Below are 20713 nucleotides of genomic sequence, written 5' to 3' on the forward strand. Positions count from 1 at the left end.
CAGAAACCAGAACAACGTCTTAGTTTAGGTTAAGATACGTGTAAATTCATGATAGTTCAGTTCATGTAGAAATATCAGAAATTTTACCTGCATGTACTTCTCCAGCTGGTCAATGGGCATGGGGAAGTCCGGATGGTTATTGTTGTAAAGGGCCACGTTGCGGCAGGCCTGGTGCAGCATTGAAAACAGCGAGCCCAGGCAGCGCAGGCGGGTGAAGTCCATAATGTGCTCCATCTTGGAGGCGTGCTCCAAGGCTTTGATCACGAGGCCCGTTGAAGTAAAGTACGGCTGCAGGATTCCCGCGGCATCTCTCTGGATCTAGTTTGAAGCACAGAGCAGAGCAAGATTACAGGTATAACGTTTTACAAGCGTTTAGCAAGTTCCCTCTGAACTTCAACTACCTGCAGCATTGGTGAAGCAGCCTCCTCCTCATCCTCAGTGCCTGTCCTCTTACGATGAGCTTCATCCTCTCCTTCATCCAATGGAATGCTACGAATGCGAGCCAGGAAGTTGTTGAAAATCATGTCGGTGCTGAGGACATCCTCACTGAACCAAACCATGCCACAGCGAGATACTGTGGCCAGAGTGGCGTATTTCAGGTCCTGGACTTCAAACATCACACGCACCTGGGCAAACAAGTCAAGGTACGTTTTAGAATATCACCCGATTCCATTCAAAGCAGTCACTTAAAAATGACTCACATTTGGAGGTAAGCTGAGACGCTCTCCGTTCGGCAGGGTGAGCAGCTTGTTGTCATCCAGCACAGAGTTGAGATTTTCAACCCATTCTGGGTCGACGTCTCCGTCGAAAATGATCCACTGGCGCTTCTGCAGTTCACCTCGAACATTGTCAATGATCCTAAAATTACAAGTTAACTTAGTCACATTTCTTTTCTTTTCTGAATAAACGGAGCAAACTTACTTTCTGAGAACGTGTGTGAACAGGCCATCAGTCCATTCTCGAGTGTTGGGGTCCAGAGTGCCGTACAGGTGGTCTTTGCTGATGGCTTTGGGGTCAATAATGTGGGCCACGCCCTCCAAACCTTCCAGTCTCTCTAGAGCTTTGAGAAGCACCCTCCATGCCATAGTCTTTCCACTGCCTGAAGGACCCACCATCATCAGACCATGATTGATCTGTGTGATCTGATACAACTGGAGCACCTAATCCATTTAAAAGAAGATGGCTTAGTATTTTGCTTCACATCTGGCACAGTAAAGGAAGGTTTGTTAACCCATTATTCTCCATACCTTCTCCACCCACATGCTTCCGACGTCGTCACCGTCTCCGTAGGTGAGGTACATCTCTGCGCAGACCTTTTTTAGCTCCTCCCTCAGAGCCGTCATCTCGCCACGGTGGTACTGAACTCCGGGGAAGACGTCTGACAGGAGGCTGAAGAGCAGAGGGATGTCTTCAGCCACCAGCTTGGGAACCATGGTCTCACACACACTTTGGATCAGAATCTAAAGCGAAAACAGATCATCATGTTAGTTCTGGAAAAACTAAGAAATCCCATAAAAGGAATGCTTCCGTTTCTGTTTTATACCTCCTGTTCAGGCAAGTTCTCAGCAATATCATTCTCATCAACATCCTCTCCGCGCTTCAGTTTCTCCCTCTTGATCCTCTGTATGCGTTCACGCTTAACGTTGCCAGCACTGATCAGCACACTCTTCAGGGCTCGGAGACCAAAGTCATAATGGCTCTGGGATGACAACTGCTCATCGCACAGCCTGAAAGAAAAGGATAGACATTAAAAGAAGGGAAACAACTGCTCTGGATTACGTGGGATGAGTGAAATACACACTTGAAGAAGGGAACTATCTTCTTGGCAAGGATCTCAGCACTTCGGAAACCCTGAGAGTAGAGCATGACCTGAGCAATGAGCTGGCGGTCGGGCTTTGTCATGGCCAAGCTACGGAAGAGCTTCTTCAGATTGTCAGGCAGGTTGGAGCGGCCAGCATAGCCAGGGTTCATGGTGATGAAGATGGCCATGTCCGGGCTGACCTTCACCTGCTTGTTCAAGAGCTCTGTAGTGACTGGAACACCTGAAACAATGACAAGCCACTTAAGAAAATGTACAAATAGAAAGATGTTAACAAGTGGTGTTAGAAATAAAATTATTTTTTGATTAAAAGAAACAGAAAAACTAACACCAAGTGATGTGAGCATTTTTGCATCAATACCACAAAAAAACACATTATGGCAAAAATATTTAACATTAAACTGAAGAAAACGGATTTCCAAATATTTTCAAAACATTAAATGTTAACATTTTGCTGTTTGAAATCCTTAAATGTGAACATCTTCAAGCAAAAACAGTTTTGCTTGGAGCTGCAGCGTTAAGTGTACATACTCCTGTCTCTGTTGGGGTTGATGTGTTCCCTCAAGGCCACCTGGATGTACTGGACCTGCTGCGAGACGGCAGACAGCATCCTCTCCTCCAGACGGTTAAACTCGTCAAAGCAGCCCCATGCTCCGACCTGGCAGAGACCTACGAAGATACGTCCCATGGCCTAAAGAAGAAATTAAAACATCCATCATCTTTTGTGGTCAAATGATTAATAGAAATGCATCATAATTTTGGGGTCTCAGTTTTGAAATGACAAATGTGCAGATGAAATCACCTGGAAGTCAAACGTTTCATCACAGTTGAAGACAAGGACGAAGCGACCAAGTTGGTGACCAAGCGCCTTCACCGACTCTGTCTTTCCTGTGCCAGCAGGTCCTAGAAAAAGAAAAAGAAAAAAAGGTTTTGTTAAAAGGAGTTGCCACTTTATTTAGAAAAAGATAAAATGATGGGGTGCTTAAATCAATGCGCATACCAAATGGTGAGCCGCCGAGGCGAGCCTCTAGAGCCTGGGTCATGGTGAGATAGCATCGGTCCGTCAGAGGGGTCTGAACGAGCTTGTCCTGAACCCCCAGGTACTCAAAGCCGTAGTTGAACTTGGCATTAGCCATCTGAATGGAAAGCTGCTGCAGGACCTCCGTCTGTTTCGGGTCAAAGTAGAACCGCATTTGGCAGAGCCACTCAAAAGACTTGGGGTTGTCAATCTTGTTCTTGAGAAGGGTCCTGGTCACGTCACGCTGGTGCACCAGCTCTGTGATCTGAGATTGAAAAGCAGGATCAACTTTGGAGAATCTATTCGTTACAAAGGCATGATTAAGAAAATATAAAATAGAAGTGCTCTAACCAGGTGCTCCAGTTTCCTCCTGCGAATTGGAGGCTGCTCCATCAGCACAGTGTCAGCCAACACGTTCAGAGTGGCCTGCACGTTCGACAGCACCTCTTGCATGGGAGTCATGTCTCCACCACCAGAGATGGTCGTCAGGGCAGACTCAATGTTCTCAGACCAGGCAATCTGAGTGGAGAGGACCACCAGCTGGGCCTGTCAACAGAATAACAGAAAAAAATTAGCTATTTGTCAAATTTGATAGATTTTTATGTCCATCAAAAACTGCATCACTGCAAAAACAATTTCTTTGGATTCCTACCTGATAACGATCAATCCACTGGATGTACTGGCTCAGGTCAACAGCTGTTCCTTTGTTAAAGGAGGTCACCTCATTGACAGACTCAGCAAGCAGTTTGGCCAGCGTCACTCTCATCTCCTTCTCCACCAGCGTCAGCCACTCGTTGATCTTTGGATGCTCCGTAATGGAGACTGCAGTTTTGAAGAGAACCTCCTCACCCTCGCGCGAGGAGATCCCCAGTACCTCCGTGTTGTCCTCGTTCAGCAGGATGCTCGACACACCAGCGAACATCTTCTTGAAGTGCTTCTGGAGTTTGGCCACATTCTTACTGTTGCCAATAATCTCAAGCAAGTCCTCATCTCCCACAAAGTAAAACCTATCAATAGAAGGATTTGGGATTTATCAATAAGTATAGGTGCATCTTTGGTTGTACTGAGTAGATCCAAGCGTAACATGGGAAAAAAAAAAAAAAGCATAAAGGAAATTTTCACATTCTGGTGCTTTTGCCTCCAATTATCTACCTACCTGGGGAACGATGATCGCTCCCTTTCCAGGTACTCTCCAAGAGCTTTCTGAATTTTGCCCAAAAGATCAGCCAGTCGCTCCAGAGACCTCTGGACCCCCTGAATGTTCAGCACGTCCATCACCAGAGGAGACTTTGTCACTTTCTTCATGAGCGCCAAAAATTCAGTGCTGATACTGTAAAATAAATAAATAAAAGTTGTTTACAAGAAAGAAAAAACAAAAATGGATCAATTTATCATTTCAATTTGTATCTATAGAAATAGATACTATATCAAATTTAAATGCAGTAAAGCAAGCGATCTGTGTTTACCTCTGGAATCTCTGAGTTTCCACTGGTAGCAGATGTTTAATGTCAGCACTTCCTGTGAAGATGCCTTCCAGGTACACCCAGCGGCGCTGGACATCAATCCACACGTCAAACAGACCCATGATGCGATTCAGCTTGTCCTCCCAGCTCAGAGCGTCTTCCTCAAACACCTACAAAACAGCAAGTGTGAGGAGAAAAGAATAAATTAGAAGAACATAAAAACTGAGATGCTGTTGGAGGAAACTAAAATGAATTGACTGGGTCAAAGAACAAAAGATGTAAAGACATTTACCTTGTAGTAAGGAGATAGCTTCATGGCAGACACGCTGTTGATGTGCTCCTTCACTTTGTTAAAAAGGTCATCCCAGCCTCTGATGAGACGGCATTTGTTCTGGTAGTTCACCAGGTCGAGCTCATAAGAGTTCCACACTTCCCGGATCTAATGTCAACAACAAAAAGCTCAATGAGCACCCAACATTCACCGAAAGCTCAAGTCTTACCACTATGGGGCTCAGATCTTGAAAATCCTTTTTTTTTTTTATACCTGTTTTAGGAATTCCTCCAAAGCCATTTCTCCCTGGGCTACCAGGAGAACATCCTTCACAACCATCTCATTCTTCTGAAGGTCAACGTCCCAAATCTGTCCAAGGGTCAGCTCAGAAAGCACCCAGTTCACATGCAGCCGCTTCATCAGCTGTTTCCAGTGGCGATCCTTCAGAGCCTCTGATTTAAGCTCAATCACCAACATGTTAACCTAGAATGAGAAGGGAATGGCTGAATGAATGTCATCCACCATTTGTATTTGGGATTTTGACCTCATGATTTGTGGAGAAAATGATGCCCCTGACCTTTAGGTATCCTTTAAGCAGTCTCTGGACAAACTCATAGGAAGCATACTGTCTCAGTCTGGCTTGGAAGTTCTTAAGCTGGTTCAGGAGAGCATCCAGACTCTGACGAAGCTGCACAGAAAATGTGCAAACATCACCATAGTTAGAGTATGAATTTGACGTAATGCAGGTAAACAGGAGATAAGCAAACATGTTGTACCTTGCGAGGCTGCACAGACACCCACGGCTGTTCCTTCATCTGATCAATTTGCTCCCACACCTTTGCCAGCTCCGTCCACACCTCTTTCAGGTCATGCAGTTCCTCCAATGCCACCTGCAAATCAAGTCAAAAAGACCTTTACAGACGATACTGCCTTATAAATGTGAGACCTCAAAATTAAGTAATACACTTTACCTGCACCCTCTCTTCACTTCCACTGAGCAGACCAGTGTCTGTTAGCTCCAGAGCCTCTTTTGCGCGAGCGCACTTCTCTCTTTCAACCTTCAGGCGGCCAAAGTTGCCTTCATAGATTGTCAAAGACTGAAGAGCCTCTTCTGGACGCAAGTTACCCTTAAAAAAAAAAAAAAAAAAAAAAAAATCTATAAAATCTTATGTGTAACACAGGTGGTAAAAGAGGAGGCATTCTTTTATAACTAAACCAGAAGTGGGTTTAGTTTTGGCGATGAATTTCAGGTTTTTCTTACTGCAACTGGTTTGGTCTTCTCCCAGTCATTGAGGAGGTCAGTGGTTCGGTTCTCCACAGCTTTATCCTCCTGGACGATCTTCATCTGTAGGTTGGCCACCTGTTGCTGGATAGCAGTGTCCTTCCGCTTCATGATGTCACTGAAAGCTCCCCATTCACCCTCAATGTTGTCAATGTAGAGCCACGAGGGCGGGAACTGGAACCTTTGCTTCTCCAGTAAACGCTGCCCATTACGGAACAACTGCAGATAAAAGAAAGGAGGAGGTTAGGACCATTTTCATTGAAGAAAAACAACAAAAAGAGAAAAAATCTGAGTGCTTACCTCCACATTCTTCTCAAACTGTTTAATCTTCCGCTTCAGCGTCTGGACATATGTAATGAAGTTAACAGCATCCGAGGTGCTTGCTGTGTCCACAGAATGTTGCTCCAGATCTTGACGAGACTGGTAAAAAACAGGAAAGCTTTAAGCAAAACGCTAACAGCAGCACAAAAATCCCGCTCTTAATGAAACCACATGAGTCTCATGTTATGGATTACCTTGGAGATCTGGGAGTGAAAGTCCTGCATGTTTTGGCCGAGCATCTGGCCAAACTTGCTGAGGACTTCTTTGTGCCAAGAGTCGTACTTCAAGTTCACCTTAGACTGGACCTGTTTGGAGGTTTAAATATGAACTTTAAATGCTTGAGCACAAATCTATTCTGACAAGTAAACACTGAAAGGAAATCCCCTAACAAGAATAGAAAGCTTCAAAAATAGATTGTCTACAAATATTGCACACAAATTAGGCTTAAAAATATTCCACATCTCAAAATTTAAATATTGAGAAACAAAATGTCAGTCATCACTACCTTGCCATAGTCGATGATCACAGGCCCAAAGTCCTTGCGGGTTTCAGCATTGTCAAAGGTTCCTCTTGCTTTACGGATCTGCACTAGCAGGCCCTGCCACTTGGTAAGATCTTCACCAAGGCGGTTGTAGATGTTTTCGGCCTGCATGTCCCAAAGGCATTGGTACTGCAGCCACACCTGGACAGAGATGGGAAAGACAAAGAAATGAAGTCAAACATTGTGAACTGGGTAGGCATTAAAGAAACATTTTATATCAAAATAAGGCGTCTCGTACCTTTACATACTGCTCCACCTCGTTGACGATGTCTTCCACTGCATTGTAGGCTTCCTCCAAGGCTGCAGGCCCATCTGGCATTCTAGTCAGAGCGTTCCTGTAGAACTTCTCTTCTTCTGAAAGCTCGTAGTGGACGCCAACCTGGGGAGGAAGAAGAAGTCGGTCTAGATCTTAACAGTAAAAGTACAACAGAAACTAAATTGTAGACTTCTGCAGAGGCTTGTTCAACTAATGGCTCTAAATAATGGTTGACACTGTCGGTCAACAAATATTCTTCCCCGGGGGACTTAGGCGTCATCTCATTAGTAAGCGATCTAGAACACTAATGCTTAAATGTTTTACCTGGTATCTCTGGCTTTGGATCCTGGGGAGTGAAAGAATGATCGTCTTCCAAGCAAACATCTCCTGGTAGAGCTTGTAGCGGCAGTCCTCAATGGGTGGGTTAAGGTAAATCACCTGATTAGTGATCCTCAGCTCATGAACCACATTCTAAGAATAAAAGAAGTTAGGCGGTTCAAATCAAGCGATCAAATTTGTAAACAAGTGAGTCCTCCTTTAGTCGTTTACATAGTGTACCTTAATCTTGGGGTCCCCTCCAGGTTTGTGGCCGACTTGTGGAGCTTCAGTGTCCATGTCCACATCAGCTTTGTCCTCCACCTGTCCTCGGAGCACCTGGGTCCAGGCTTTGAGACCGGCCTGAAGACGCACGCCCAGGATGCGTTCAATCTGAAAAAAATATCCTCAACCATCAGTCTCAAGACCAAATAAAGAAATAAATTAAGGAGAAAAAAGTTGACAGAAATACAAACGGTACATTATTTTATCCTAAATACCTCAATGTCTAACTTGTTGACCCAAATTGGCAAGTTGGAATAAGAATGGAGGTTAAGGTCATCCACAGCTTTCTGGACGCGGTTTAGGATGTCAGAAAAGGTCCTGTTGTCGAACATGCAAGTTTCCAGAGAGCGAACTTCCAGATCTATTTTTTCCTCAATCAGCAAGAGATCATCCACCTGGAAAAAACACAATTTATCCGACAAAAGTTAGGAAATAGAAAAAGCTTGGTTAAGGAATGGCAATCCAAACGTTTAACCAGTACAATACAAGAATGACTTGATCCCTGGAAGCCTAACCTTCTCCTGGAAGTTGAAGACCGTCTCAGCCAATCTCTGCACGTAGGGATCCAGCTTGTAAGATTCCCACACCAGAGTGATGCCTTCAGTCACCAGAGCCTGGACCTCCTTCTTGAGTCCAGCGACCAGCAGGGAGATGGAGGACCTCTCCTCCACTTTCTCACAAGTACGCTCGTAGGTGCGAACGCTTTCAATCAGAGAGATGGCAAATGGGTAGAGTTGATTGGCTTGGTGGGCTTTGTTGACGATGGCCAAAGGAACACGGAAGCTGAGCCACTTGAGGTTGCGGACCTCCTTGGATAAGGTGATGATCTCTGGGAGGAAGTTCACTTTGAGTTTAAGCATGTTGCCTGTCCTTCCACGCGCACGGGAAGTCTCAATTGTGAAGATCCGTCCAGAAACACCAAGGTTACGCTGCTGCACCTGGTTTAGAAAAGAATGAAAGATTTTACCAAATGCCAACAGTCTTTTAGAAAGGTAAACAGAAGCAGCACTGCATGGATGTGTACCTTGCGAGCCCAGTCATCAAAGATCTCTTGGGTGTTGAGTTTAGCTCTGAAGCTATCTCCGTCCTGTTTCAGCTTTAACCCTTCCACATGGTTCTCCCAACCTTTGCCCAAAACATCCTCCACCCTCTTCATATACGCAGTGAGCTGACGGTCAATCTGCTTAGCCCAAATGATGGAGCCTGACACGGGCGGCAGATCTCGAACGTGGCTCATTTTACACGCTTGGCTTTGAGGGTACTGCACTTTGAACTTGTCATGCAGCGACTCGATGTCGTCTTTCACACGCTGGATCAGCTGCGTCTGGTACTCCCGGATGGCGCCACGGATGTGGGGACGCACAAACAGAGCATTGAAGCGGGAAAATATACGGAACATCTCGTTGGCGTTCTTGGCTGTTCCGAGCTGATCGCGCAGGCGGGCGGTGATGCGCGTCTCCACGCGGTCAATGCGTTCATCGTAGCGCTTCATGGCAGCTTCCCAGGCTTCCATGCCTTCTTTAGACACATCTAGACCATCTACCTCTTTGACGTTCTCATATGCCAAGTTCACCTCTTCAATGGCATTGGCATCAGCAGCATCAAAGAGCACTCCTGCTACCTTCATGTCTTCGGGTTCAACGGTCTCCCCAGGAGCGTGCTGCTGCACTGCAGACACCTGTCAACAGCAAGCCCCTTTAGTATTCATGCTGTAAGAGTCAATCCAGGGTAGTAATAGGTCAGCACAAATGTGGTTATTGAAGATACCAAAGGGTGTTCACCTGAGGCCTAAGAACACGAACAATGACAGCCCTCAGCTGCTCGTGCTGTCTTCTGAAACGCCTCATGTGGTCGAGCCTGGACTGCAGCTTCCTGTGTGCAGGGCTCAGACGCCACACCATCTTAAGGTTCTCCTCCCTTTTGCGCTTTACAATATCCCTCAGCAGCACCTGGAGTTTCTCGTACTCATCCTCCCAGGTCTGGAACACCTCAAAGCAAGCCACCATCACCTGGAGCAAAGGATTTTTATTATCATTTCTTAGAAAATCTGAACTCTTCTTTTGAAGACATAAAAATAGACACCACTCAACTCCCACCTTTTCAAATTCCTCGTAAGCGACATGCATGAGCTTTCTGGTGCCCAACACCTTCAAAAGCTGGGAGCTTAAGTCTCGAGAGATGGCCTCCACGAGACGCAGTGCTCTCTGGATGGGATACTTAGTATTGCGTATCTTCTTCATGTGAGTAAATATGGCCATCAGAGCCTGACGGATTTTATCTAGCTCTGAGGCAGACAGCAGGTCATTAAGAGGGAAGTCCTTCATTAGTGGATTGTAGTCGTTAACTGTTTCTACAGCCTGTTTCAGACCTGTAGAGAGTAAACAGATGATGGAAAGATCAGCATTTATTCACACTAAAACAACAAGAAAAAGTTCTTCCCTTTTATGGCTCACTCACCTGTGTCTGTGTCAAAGCTCACAGTGGCGTGGAAACGTTTGCCGTGTTTCAGGATGTCCAGTGTGAGCAGAACCTCCGGGCTCTCTCTCTTCTCCTGGATCCTGTTGAGGGCTCTTTCCAAGTTCAGCCAGAAACTGATCTCCTGCAAGGCTGTGCCTGAAGCTGGGTCCCGATCAAGCTTTGTCACCTGCCAAAGGTCATTGTCAAATTTAAATGAGTAATATCCAACAACGAGGTACTTCACTGAGATTTGAAACAGAAAGATTTTTTTGTCTTGCCTTCTGGATCTCCCTGATCCAGCGGTTAACTCCAGACTGCAATTGGTTGAGGAAGGTCGGGTCTTCAACTTTGTCACCAAAGTCGGTGACCTTCGGTTTCTCCCCACGCTCATAACATTGCTTGGCAATGTTTGTGATGGTGGCGTGAATGGGAAGGCTGATTTCGGGGATCTCAATGTTCTGCTGCAGGTGGAGAAGACCCATCTCCAGCTCGGCAATCTTCTTCTCAACAGAAGGGGCCATTTTATCTCCATCTCTGGAGGATTATGATAATAGATTGTGGGATTAGTTTATTATTTTTCCTTTGTTGCGCTCTTTACTTAATGCCCAGTCTAGGATGTGTGGCAACTGCATTTTTTTAAAACAATACCTATCAGCCTTGCCAGACTCTCGGATGTAAGACTTGAAGAACGGAGAAACAGCGTTGCTGATGAAAGAGTGCAGAGTCTCGTAGGGAGAATCTTCACTCAGCGTCAACACTCGAACTTGAGTAGATATGGGCTTGTCTGCATCAATGACACCTGTCCTCTTGATTAACGCCAAGCTGCAGGAGGACATTTTTTAGCCACGCTTTGCATTTAAAATTTTTGCAGTTGATATTGTTGATAATATCTAATATTTACCTGTTCGACTTGACGCCATAGCGAATGTCAATGCTGATGTTGTAAGAGATGCACTCTTTTTCCTCTTCCCCTTCATCTCCCACATCCTCTGTGAAGAACAAGTCAGGAAAGGTTTAGTAACAAATAAAAAAAAAAGCAAAGTAAAACCACAATTTAATGGTGAGCCAAATCCTTTGGGTGTTTTGTAACAGCTGTTAACAGCTTTTCTTGTTGCAAATCTGGAGGGGGTTAAAAAAATGACTCCATCTGCAGCATCTGACTTTCCCACTAATCCATCAGTGAGCAGGGGAAGAGACCAACGCCTACAGGCTGTAGAGACTGTAGCTGGTCACATGAAACTTAAAAAAAAAAAAAAAACTCAATCTTGTAATGGAAAAGCAATTTATAAGCTATGGCCTGATTTACCAGAAGGAAATCTAAGACAATGAACTCATTGGTAAAAGTTGAACCACATGATGAAACCTCAAAATGCCAGAGGATACATACCGGTATTCATATTTCTGAAACTTTGGTTTAGCACAACCTTGCTACTAGCTAATGCTACATTTATAGTAAACGGTTATTTAGAATATCTGCAATCATTAGTGTGAGCCAGTATTAAACGTTTGTCTTTTTTGTTGTAATGGTTTCCTACAGTGTGGCGTAGCGGTCTTAAATTCTTTTGAGTTGAATGACAGGTTAGCTACTTTGTTTGGGGTCAAACTTTATTAAATATAAACATATAAAAAAACAATATTTATACTATATTAAAAATGTATGAATATTTACAGAACAGGTAAAAAAGTACATCCAAAACGCAGCAATGACCAGAAAAGTTTTACACAAAATAATGATAGCAAGGGAAACGTGAACAAAAAATTATAAATTAAGAAATGATATACAGATAATATAAATAATAATAATAATAATAATAATAATAATAATAATAATAAATAATAATACAAAAATGTTTTTGCTATAAACTTGATGAAAATTTGGTAACACATCCAAAGAAAATTAGGAAAAAACGTTTTACCCTGCATTTATCTATTTAAAATTTTCTATATTGTTTATCATCAGAACCGAAAGCCATAATTAATGTATTGGAAGTTCTTCTTCTTTCTCTTTCGGCTTTTCCCATCAGGGGTCGCCACAGCGAATCATCCTTTTCCACCTCACTCTATCATGAACATCATCTACCCTAACATTAGCCAACTTCATGTCCTCTGTTAAGACATCCATATATCTCCTCTTTGGCCGTCCTCTTGCCCTCCGGCCAGGCAGCTCCATCTCCAACATCCTTCTACCAATATATCCACTATCCCTCCTCTGAACATGTCCAAACCAGCTCAGTCTGGCTTCTCTGACTTTGTCGCTAACACAGGCAACATGAGCCGTCCCTCTGATGTACTCGTTCCTTATCCTGTCTAACCTGGTCACTCCTAAGGAGAACCTCAACATCTTCATCTCTGCTACCTCCATCTCAGCCTCTTGTCTCTGTCTCATTGCTACCGTCTCTAACCCATAGAGCAGAGCTGGTCTCACCACTGTCTTGTACACCTTTCCTTTGAGTCTTGCTGGCACTCTTCTGTCACACAACACTCCTGACACTTTCCTCCACCCGCTCCAACCTGCCTGCACTCGCCTCTTCACCTCTTTTCCACACTCCCCATCACACTGAACTGTTGACCCCAAGTACTTAAACTCCTGCACCTTCTTCACCTCAGTCCCCTGTAACGTAATGCTTCTACCTTGATCCCTCTCGTTCAGACACATGTATTCTGTCTTACTACGACTGACCTTCATACCTCTTCTTTCCAGAGCAAACCTCCACCTCTCTAGCTGTTCCTCCACCTGCTCTCTACTCTTACTGCAAATTACAATGTCATCCGCAAACATCATTGTCCAGGGAGATTCCTGTCTTACCTCGTCTGTCAGCCTGTCCATCAGCATAGCAAACAAAAAAGGACTCAAAGCTGATCCTTGGTGTAGTCCCACCTCCACCTTGAACTCCTCTGTCTGACCTACAGCACATCTCACCACCGTCATACTTCTCTCATACATGTCCTGAACTACTCTGACATACTTCTCTGCCACTCCAGACGACCTCATACAGTACCACAGCTCCTCCCTCGGCACCCTGTCATACGCCTTCTCTAAATCTACGAACACACAATGCAGCTCCTTCTGACCTTCTCTGTACTTTTCCATCAACATTCTCAAAGCAAAAATGGCATCAGTGGTGCTCTTACGGGGCATGAAACCATACTGCTGCTCACAAATCTCCACCTTCTTCCTAAGCCTGGCTTCCACTACTCTTTCCCACAGCTTCATTGTGTGGCTCATCAACTTTATTCCTCTATAGTTGCTGCAGTTCTGCGTGTCACCCTTGTTCTTAAAGATCGGAACCAGAACGCTTCTCCTCCATTCCTCAGGCATCTTCTCACTCTCTAAAATCCTATTGAACAAACTTGTTAGAAATTCCACTGCTGCCTCTCCTAAGCACTTCCATACCTCCACAGGTACGTCATCAGGACCAACGGCCTTTCCGCTCTTCATCCTTTTCAGAGCCTTCCTAACCTCATCCTTTCCAATCTCTGCTACTTCCTGCTCCACAACAACCACATCTTCCTCCCTTCTTTCCCTGTCATTTTCCTCGTTCATCAGCTCCTCAAAATACTCCTTCCATCTTTTCTGTACACTCTCCTGGGTTGTTAGCACCTTTCCATCTCTGTCCTTAATCACCCTTATCTGTTGCACGTCCTTCCCATCTCTGTCTCTCTGTCTGGCTAGTCTGTACAAGTCCTTCTCTCCTTCCTTTGTGTCTAACCTGTCATATAGCTCATCGTAAGCTTTCTGTTTGGCCTTTGCCACCTCTCTCTTCACTCTACGCTGCGCTTCCTTGTACTCCTGTCTACCTTCCTCAGTCCTTTCTACATCCCACTTCCTTTTAGCCAACCTCTTCCTCTGGACGCATTCCTGTACTTCCTCATTCCACCACCAAGTCTCTTTACCGTCTTTCCTCTTTCCAGATGAAACACCGAGCACCTTCCTACCTGTTTCCCTGATAATCTCTGCTGTAGTTTCCCAGTCCTCTGGAAGCTCATCCTGACCACCCAGGACCTGCCTCAACTTCTGCCTAAATTCCTCACAAGTTTCTTCATTCTGTAGCTTCCACCACTTGGTCTTCTTTTCTGTTTTCCCTATCTTCTTCTTCCTGACCTCCAGAGTCGTCTTACACACCACCATGCGGTGCTGTCTGGCTACACTCTCTCCTACCACCACTTTGCAGTCATTAACCTCTCTCAAATGACCTCGTCTACATAGGATGTAGTCCACCTGAGTACTCCTACCTCCACTTCTGTATGTCACTCTATGTTCCTCTCTCTTCTGGAAGTAAGTGTTGACTACAGCCATTTCCATCCTCTTCGCAAAGTCCACCACCATCTGTCCCTCCAGATTCCTTTCCTTCACACCAAACCTGCCCATCACCTCCTCATCACCTCTGTTGCCCTCACCAACATGCCCATTAAAGTCTGCTCCAATAACAACTCTCTCTCCTCTGGGAAAACTCTCTATGACCTCATCCAACTCACTCCAGAATCTCTCCTTCACTTCTAACTCACAGCCAACCTGTGGCGCATACCCACTGACTACATTCACCATCACCCCTTCAATGGTGAAGTTCATGACACTATACTTTTTTATTTGCAATTTAAAGCAACTGATTTCAGACACAGCTCAAAGAAAATGCACAATTATAGAAAACGTAATGTACAGATTTAGGGGTGTTATATTTTAAAATCATATTTTGTTCCATAAATATTATGTAGGTGGGTATTTTTGTTTTGTAGGTTGGCTACTTTATCAAGCTAGCTTTTGGGGCACTGACGTCATTTTTTAGTGTGTAGGGCATAATGCTACGCCCATTTACAGAGTAAAAACATTTCTGTCGTTCAATTTGGACATTCGCAATTGACTCCCGTCAAATTCTACCTTTGAGGGCTGATCTCTCCACCAGGATAGTGTGAATCTGCGAGTCTCCCAGGAATTTCTTCATCTGCTCCACAGCGCTCTTCTCCTCCAGGGCGGTTTCCAGTGAGGCCGGGGCCTCGCCGCCATCTTCCAAGAGCAGCGGCACCAGTTTCCGAATGTGCTTCTGCAGCACCGAAGTGTCCGCAACCGTTTGAACGGCCGACACCTCCATGGTGCCGGAGTTCTCCTCCGTCCCCCCGCCGTCAGACATCCTCCGAGAAAGCCAACCGAAACCAGAGGCCGGATTCAGATGTGCACGCGCTCAATGCTAAGGCCAAGAAGCCCTGTCAAAGGCTGACAGTGAAATCACCGCAGTTGTGGAAATTGGTTTTATACGCGAAAGGCATTGTGGTTCTTGTTGTTCAGTGAGCCAAGAAACTGTTGACCTTTAGCAGCATAAAACTACAACAACCACACGTCTGCTGTTCTTTTTCTCCCCCTTAAATACAAAATATTTTGCCGGTAGAGGGGGAAAGAGAGTATTCTTTGATGACACAGCAATATATCTAAAAAATATTTTTTTTAAATGTCTTTTTTTGCATTGCGATGAGGGTTTTTTTGCAAACCCAATATCACCAAATAATACATTTTTACAAATTCAATTGATTTTTGATACTATTGCTTGAGTCAGTAAAAGAAGCAATGCAGAGATCTAAAAGTGCAAAATAAAGTACATGTAATGCGTAAAGAAGATAATTAGGATACGGGTGACTTGGAGGGGTGGGAGGAAATGTAAAACAGTTGGGAACATAAATATAAAGTTGATTTTTTTTTCTTTTAAAATTCAGTTATCCAAGACCTAGAGTTCCAACATTTACTTTGAGTTTAAACTTTGACATTTGTTAATATTTTAACGCAACCTAACAAATCCTATTCAGGAATGTGTGCATCAGAGACAGAGGTTTTGGAGATAAAATCAGAGAGGCCAGACTGAGATTGTTAGGACGTCCACAGGAGAGACAGTATATATTGGTAGAAGGATGCTGATTCTAGGGCTGCAAGGCAAGAGGCTTTAAAAAACACCAAAGAAGACGTTTATGGATGCAGTAAAGAAAACATAATTAAAGGGTCCATGAAATATCACTACTGGGAGAAAACAGTTCACAAGGTGATCCCATCATGCCAATTTAAAAGTTTCAATCAAATTGGCATAAGAAGTAAACATTGTCACCATTAGAGGCATGAATCTTTATTTTATTTACAGGAACAGATAAACTGTAAACATTACAAAGTTTGCATTCAGTTAATTTAATTCCCACAACGAGGAGTAACATGAAGTGGTTTTGCACCATTTTACTGAATAAATATCCAAAACTAAAATCTACAGGGTCAAAACTTACAAAAATGAATTCAGAGCAATAAAAGACACCACAAAATAATAAATAAAACAGCCTCTACACCAGTTTCCTGAGTCAAAGTATGATGAACTTTCTTTCCTTGTTAAAATCATTTTAAATCTCCATGTTTGTACTAAATTGTTTAGCCTCGTGGCTTTTTGGGTGACTAATGGTTTTAATCTCAAAGAATTTCTCCAGTAGACAAAAATAAACAAATAAAAATAGAAAATAAAAATAACATAAAAACATAACTTTGCTAGGAAACCAATGATCGTTTGACTGGCAGTGTTTTGCCTCATGCCTCAGATGTGCTTACAGATAACACAATGTACCCAAACAGAAGCAAATCTACTAAACAAGTTCCAGGTTTTTTTTTGTTAATCACTTAGGGCAAAACCAAATTAATCCAAAAGACACCCAAGTTAATCAAAACAAGTTATTCTATTTCATAAAAAGATTCTGCATGAACCAGGAGAAGAGTTTTTCTTCTAGCTTAGAATAATATTTAAAAACTTAAAAACAGCTGATGTAACCCCTCAGAGAATGACAGTCCCTAATAATATTAAAAAAGAAAAGAAAACCCTCAATCTTCCTCAGGGAATCTGAACTTGGCATAAACGATGAGCATAACTACAGACATGACCACACACATGGAGCCAATCACCAGGTAGGCGATGCCGAGAAACTCATTCTGTCCTCCCATCCAGGACACGTTGCTGAAGGTCACCTTCTTTGTCCCTTCAAAGCTTATAACAGGATAGTCTGGGGAGTGAACGTTAAGAATATACAACACGTATACATGCAGCAGAAGATCATTGAAAAACAAAACATTTCTTTTACTAGTTAAACAACATGCTGGCAACTCAAGGGCCGCATTCCTGCACGTTTTCCAACATCCCCTGCTCTGGCATGCTCTAATTGGCTGGACACACCTGAACCAGGTGATCAGTCATCAATAGGGCTTGGATATCTGGAAATCATGCAGACTCTGTGGCCCTCGAGTTGCCTATCCTCGCGTCACCCGTCTCCCATTTGAGCAAAATATGGCTACCAATAGATTTAAACCGGTTTCAAATGGCAGTTTATTGTGTTTTACTTGCAAAATACACAGTCAATAAGACAAAAACAACAAAATAAAAAGGTTTGTGTCGTTTCTGCCAACAAAAACAATTATTTACATGGGTGGTTTGCATAAGCCTGAGGATTTCCCTGTTACTTGCAGGATTTAAATCCAGGTGAATAAGAACTCCATCTGACCCCTTAAGGTGAAACCACACCCAACTACCAAAATAAAAGCAGAGATCAGTGACGTGCAAGTAACTTCAGATAAAACACAAGTTCAGAATAGTACTCTAAATAGTTTTCTATGTAAAAGTCGATTTAACCATTTAAGTCACAATAATAGATCAATAGTCATTTTGTATGATGTTGTGTTTCAACCACACATGAAAAACATCCTCTACTTTTTATGGCAGAATGATTTTGGTCATATTCAACTGTCTAAAAAATATACATTTCATTAAACTTTTCTATCCCAAAACTAAAACATCCCTTTTCATGTACACTGGTAAATGTAAAATAAAAAAAACATATGAGCTGCCTTTTTGTAATATATTTCATACCAGCTTCAAACCCCACAGGGAAAATCAGCTGATTATGAGAAGGATACTGTAGGAAATCTCAAGAGAGTAGTTTCCAGCTGGCAAACCATCTTTGTAGTTCCCCTCTGTGATTCGGCGATACAGCTTTCTGAAATTTGGAAGGGCTGCCCTCCTCATCCACACAAGGAAGTCTTGGTTGATGAAGCCATTGTTTGACGCGTCTGAGGTGTCAAGCTCGTAAGCGGGCTTCGTCCAAAAAACGGGTTTTTCTGTGTCTGAAAGTCAGAGTGGGCCAGCGTTTAACAAAAAAATAAATAACTATAAAAATTTTTTTTTTTTCCCAATGGAAATAAATTATGATAACTTAAATTTAGTTTGTCACCATTAAAAGCATTTTTCAGAGGCGTATAATCGGGATTTCTGTATTTGATATTGTAGTCAGTCCACCAAGCGATTCCTTTTCCATCAAATGGCACCAGTTCTTCCTTTCCATTTATGATCTGATACAGCTTGAATGTGTCTGGGGAAAAATGCAGACAAAAACACCACACTTAGGCGCGCTGAACTGCAAGAAATAATCCCTCCATCATTTTCTTCATAACAGGATTCAATACGTACCATTGAACATGCTGTTTGCTATTGCCCCACAGGGGACGATGGGTTTGCCGTTGACACGCTGATAAGGTTGACAGTCTGAAGAGGGACTCTGCAAATATAGACCAAAATACATTCACAAGACAGATGTGAAGAAAATGTACTCATTTGGATTAGCCTGTACCACAAAAATTTAAATTAAAAAGGCAAATGTGGCTATTTTGAGAGTTTTTCTGTCTTCTTACTTTAAAATACGACACGTCTCCAATGAGCTGATTAAAATCTTTTGAGACTCCATATTTTCTTTGGTTCTGGAAGTAATTGGTCAAGCCGTAGTAAAAGAAGACGGGCCCCTACGGTGCAGAAAAAGGTAGGACAAACAAAAAGAAAACAAAGCATCACAGTTGAAATATTGTTTACCATAGCCAATGCCTAAGACTTCTACGTGCAAGTGTGTAAAATGACTGTCCAAACCTTAAACAGGGTCCCAATGGAAAAACTCAGCTTGCACACACAGTTACTCTGGTTTGACATGGTGCATTGATAACAGGGAGATGATGTCTCAGTTCCAGTGTAATCCAGCTGTGTGGGGAAAGAAAAAAAACAATAGATCATGAATAGTTAGTTGAAGTAGTCAGTCATATAGCTGTTAGACATCTTTAAAGACCCATTCCGATGATAATCGTGATTATGGTGTTTTAAACGTGTTCTTGTAGAACCTTTCTCAAAATGCAGGACATTTGTAAAATAATTTATGATATAAACTGTATGCAAGTGAAATGGGTGGGCCAAAGTCTCCCTGCTCCATTCTGATGCATCCACTTGCAAAAAAAATAGATCCATGCACGTCTTTGTTTTCCTCGTCCGAGGTGGCACCTAACTCAAAACTGCACGGCTGCATAGCTTCGATACTGTTTTTGTTGCACTGCTAATGTTAGCTTTGGGTTGTGAAGGGCTGTAAGCTAGCGGGAAAGAATGTTAAAAAAAAAAAAAAAAATAAGGGATGATGGGATATCAGCAGAGGCTTACTTCCGAGCCAACAGTCCCATTCACAAGCCTAGAGGCAAATCTTTTCTTAATTTTGGCTTAAAACTGCACAATCATAATCAAAAGACCACTGGGAACGCTTTTAAAATAGATTTTAAAAAAGATGTTTGGAGTGGGACTTTAGGAAGAAGTCAGAACGAAAAACAGCCAAATCAACAACCACATAAATAATGATATCATCTATGCAAACAGCTTTCTTCTTAACATTTTTGATCTTTGGTTTTAACGAATGTTTGCTTCCAGTCTCCCACCTCCAACACCTGGATACTCCTTGAAGTGATGAGGAGACCCACTCCAATCCCGATGAACGCCAGGCCGATGAGCAGGAAGCCCGGGATGACAACGCCTGCAGAGAGCATAGGCTGCCAAGCCGGAAGCCTCTGCTGCGTGAAAGCAGTGTTGCTCGGCCGGTTCGCGTAGTTCCCCTCTTCCTTCATGGTTGTCCTGTAAAAACGCATGTTCATAATTATTTCATTATCTTTAATTTCACAAAGTGTTAAGCATGTTTTCAGTCAAATAAAAGCACTGCCTTCTTTTAGTCTAAATTCATGAGATTTAAAGCACTTAATTCCTCAAACACAGTTTTGAGGATTTAAGAGATAGCTTCCTTTTTTTAATGTCTCCCGACATTTCAGTTTATTGAAGTTAACGTTACTAACTATGCATCAAAAATCGGTAAAACATTTAAAATAAACTCCTTTTTTATCTTTTAAGTTTTCGAAAAACAAAAGAGTAACACCTCATCATGAGGGACATTTGAGCGACTTTTACCTCAACGTACCTGGATAATAAAACGTTTTGTTAAAGATTTTTATAAACTATAATCTTAGAAGTTACTTACATCCAGTAGACTCACTTTAAAAGAAAAAAGACGCTAAAACATCAAAGTGTTCAGCGTTAGGCTAACTTTAGGAGACCGCCACCGAGTCACTAAATAGGCTCACCTATACCTGTTTCTGACCACACCCCTATTGGTCCTACTTTTTACCAGTAAATAAACCAAGTGCCAGCTAAAAAATATACTAAAACAAATTCAATCCATTAAAAATATTGTGTATGTAAATATAACAGATTTAGATAAAAAAAAAAACTCAAATGGGGGTAAAAAAAAATCCTGACCGCGCAAGGATACAGAAAAATGTCTCCACTTTGTTTCTCGACCCGTAGTGATGTCACCTTCTTTTCAGATTG

At 42.9% G+C, this 20713-nt stretch overlaps 2 protein-coding genes across 3 annotated transcripts in view; both read right to left on the reverse strand.

The window, feature by feature from the left end:
- The window catches only part of dync1h1 (dynein, cytoplasmic 1, heavy chain 1), a 29535-nt gene extending 14275 nt beyond the window's left edge, over positions 1–15260 (reverse strand). For both annotated transcript variants that reach the window (XM_023952036.2, XM_023952035.2), the window contains exons 1-36: positions 14905–15260; positions 10930–11017; positions 10677–10850; positions 10307–10562; positions 10029–10215; positions 9668–9939; positions 9353–9580; positions 8596–9249; positions 8087–8509; positions 7787–7966; positions 7530–7679; positions 7296–7442; positions 6954–7094; positions 6680–6856; positions 6369–6479; positions 6154–6273; positions 5833–6072; positions 5543–5698; positions 5348–5461; positions 5149–5259; positions 4845–5054; positions 4593–4739; positions 4304–4470; positions 3994–4167; positions 3490–3844; positions 3189–3383; positions 2820–3102; positions 2622–2722; positions 2351–2510; positions 1802–2042; positions 1544–1727; positions 1248–1460; positions 922–1160; positions 702–858; positions 402–626; positions 88–318 (exon numbers count right to left, since the gene is read on the reverse strand). In XM_023952036.2, the coding sequence (XP_023807804.1) occupies positions 88–318; positions 402–626; positions 702–858; positions 922–1160; positions 1248–1460; positions 1544–1727; positions 1802–2042; positions 2351–2510; positions 2622–2722; positions 2820–3102; positions 3189–3383; positions 3490–3844; positions 3994–4167; positions 4304–4470; positions 4593–4739; positions 4845–5054; positions 5149–5259; positions 5348–5461; positions 5543–5698; positions 5833–6072; positions 6154–6273; positions 6369–6479; positions 6680–6856; positions 6954–7094; positions 7296–7442; positions 7530–7679; positions 7787–7966; positions 8087–8509; positions 8596–9249; positions 9353–9580; positions 9668–9939; positions 10029–10215; positions 10307–10562; positions 10677–10850; positions 10930–11017; positions 14905–15154 (7461 nt within the window). In that variant the 5' untranslated portion in view covers positions 15155–15260. The remainder of the gene's footprint in view (positions 1–87; positions 319–401; positions 627–701; positions 859–921; positions 1161–1247; positions 1461–1543; positions 1728–1801; positions 2043–2350; positions 2511–2621; positions 2723–2819; positions 3103–3188; positions 3384–3489; positions 3845–3993; positions 4168–4303; positions 4471–4592; positions 4740–4844; positions 5055–5148; positions 5260–5347; positions 5462–5542; positions 5699–5832; positions 6073–6153; positions 6274–6368; positions 6480–6679; positions 6857–6953; positions 7095–7295; positions 7443–7529; positions 7680–7786; positions 7967–8086; positions 8510–8595; positions 9250–9352; positions 9581–9667; positions 9940–10028; positions 10216–10306; positions 10563–10676; positions 10851–10929; positions 11018–14904) is intronic.
- Positions 15261–16116: 856 nt separating this feature from the next.
- Positions 16117–20712, reverse strand: tmem30b (transmembrane protein 30B). The gene is made up of 8 exons (XM_023951952.2): positions 20364–20712; positions 19774–19966; positions 18950–19057; positions 18721–18828; positions 18500–18587; positions 18264–18401; positions 17950–18156; positions 16117–17042 (listed from the first exon to the last, which is right to left on the reverse strand). Coding segments are annotated over exons 1-8 (1023 nt in total). The 5' UTR covers positions 20366–20712; the 3' UTR covers positions 16117–16863.
- Between the last annotated feature and the right edge of the window lies 1 nt (position 20713).

The sequence above is a fragment of the Oryzias latipes genome, chromosome 22 (assembly GCF_053564925.1).
Source record: "Oryzias latipes strain Hd-rR chromosome 22, Olatipes_Hd-rR_3.1".
NCBI classification, from domain to species: domain Eukaryota; kingdom Metazoa; phylum Chordata; class Actinopteri; order Beloniformes; family Adrianichthyidae; genus Oryzias; species Oryzias latipes.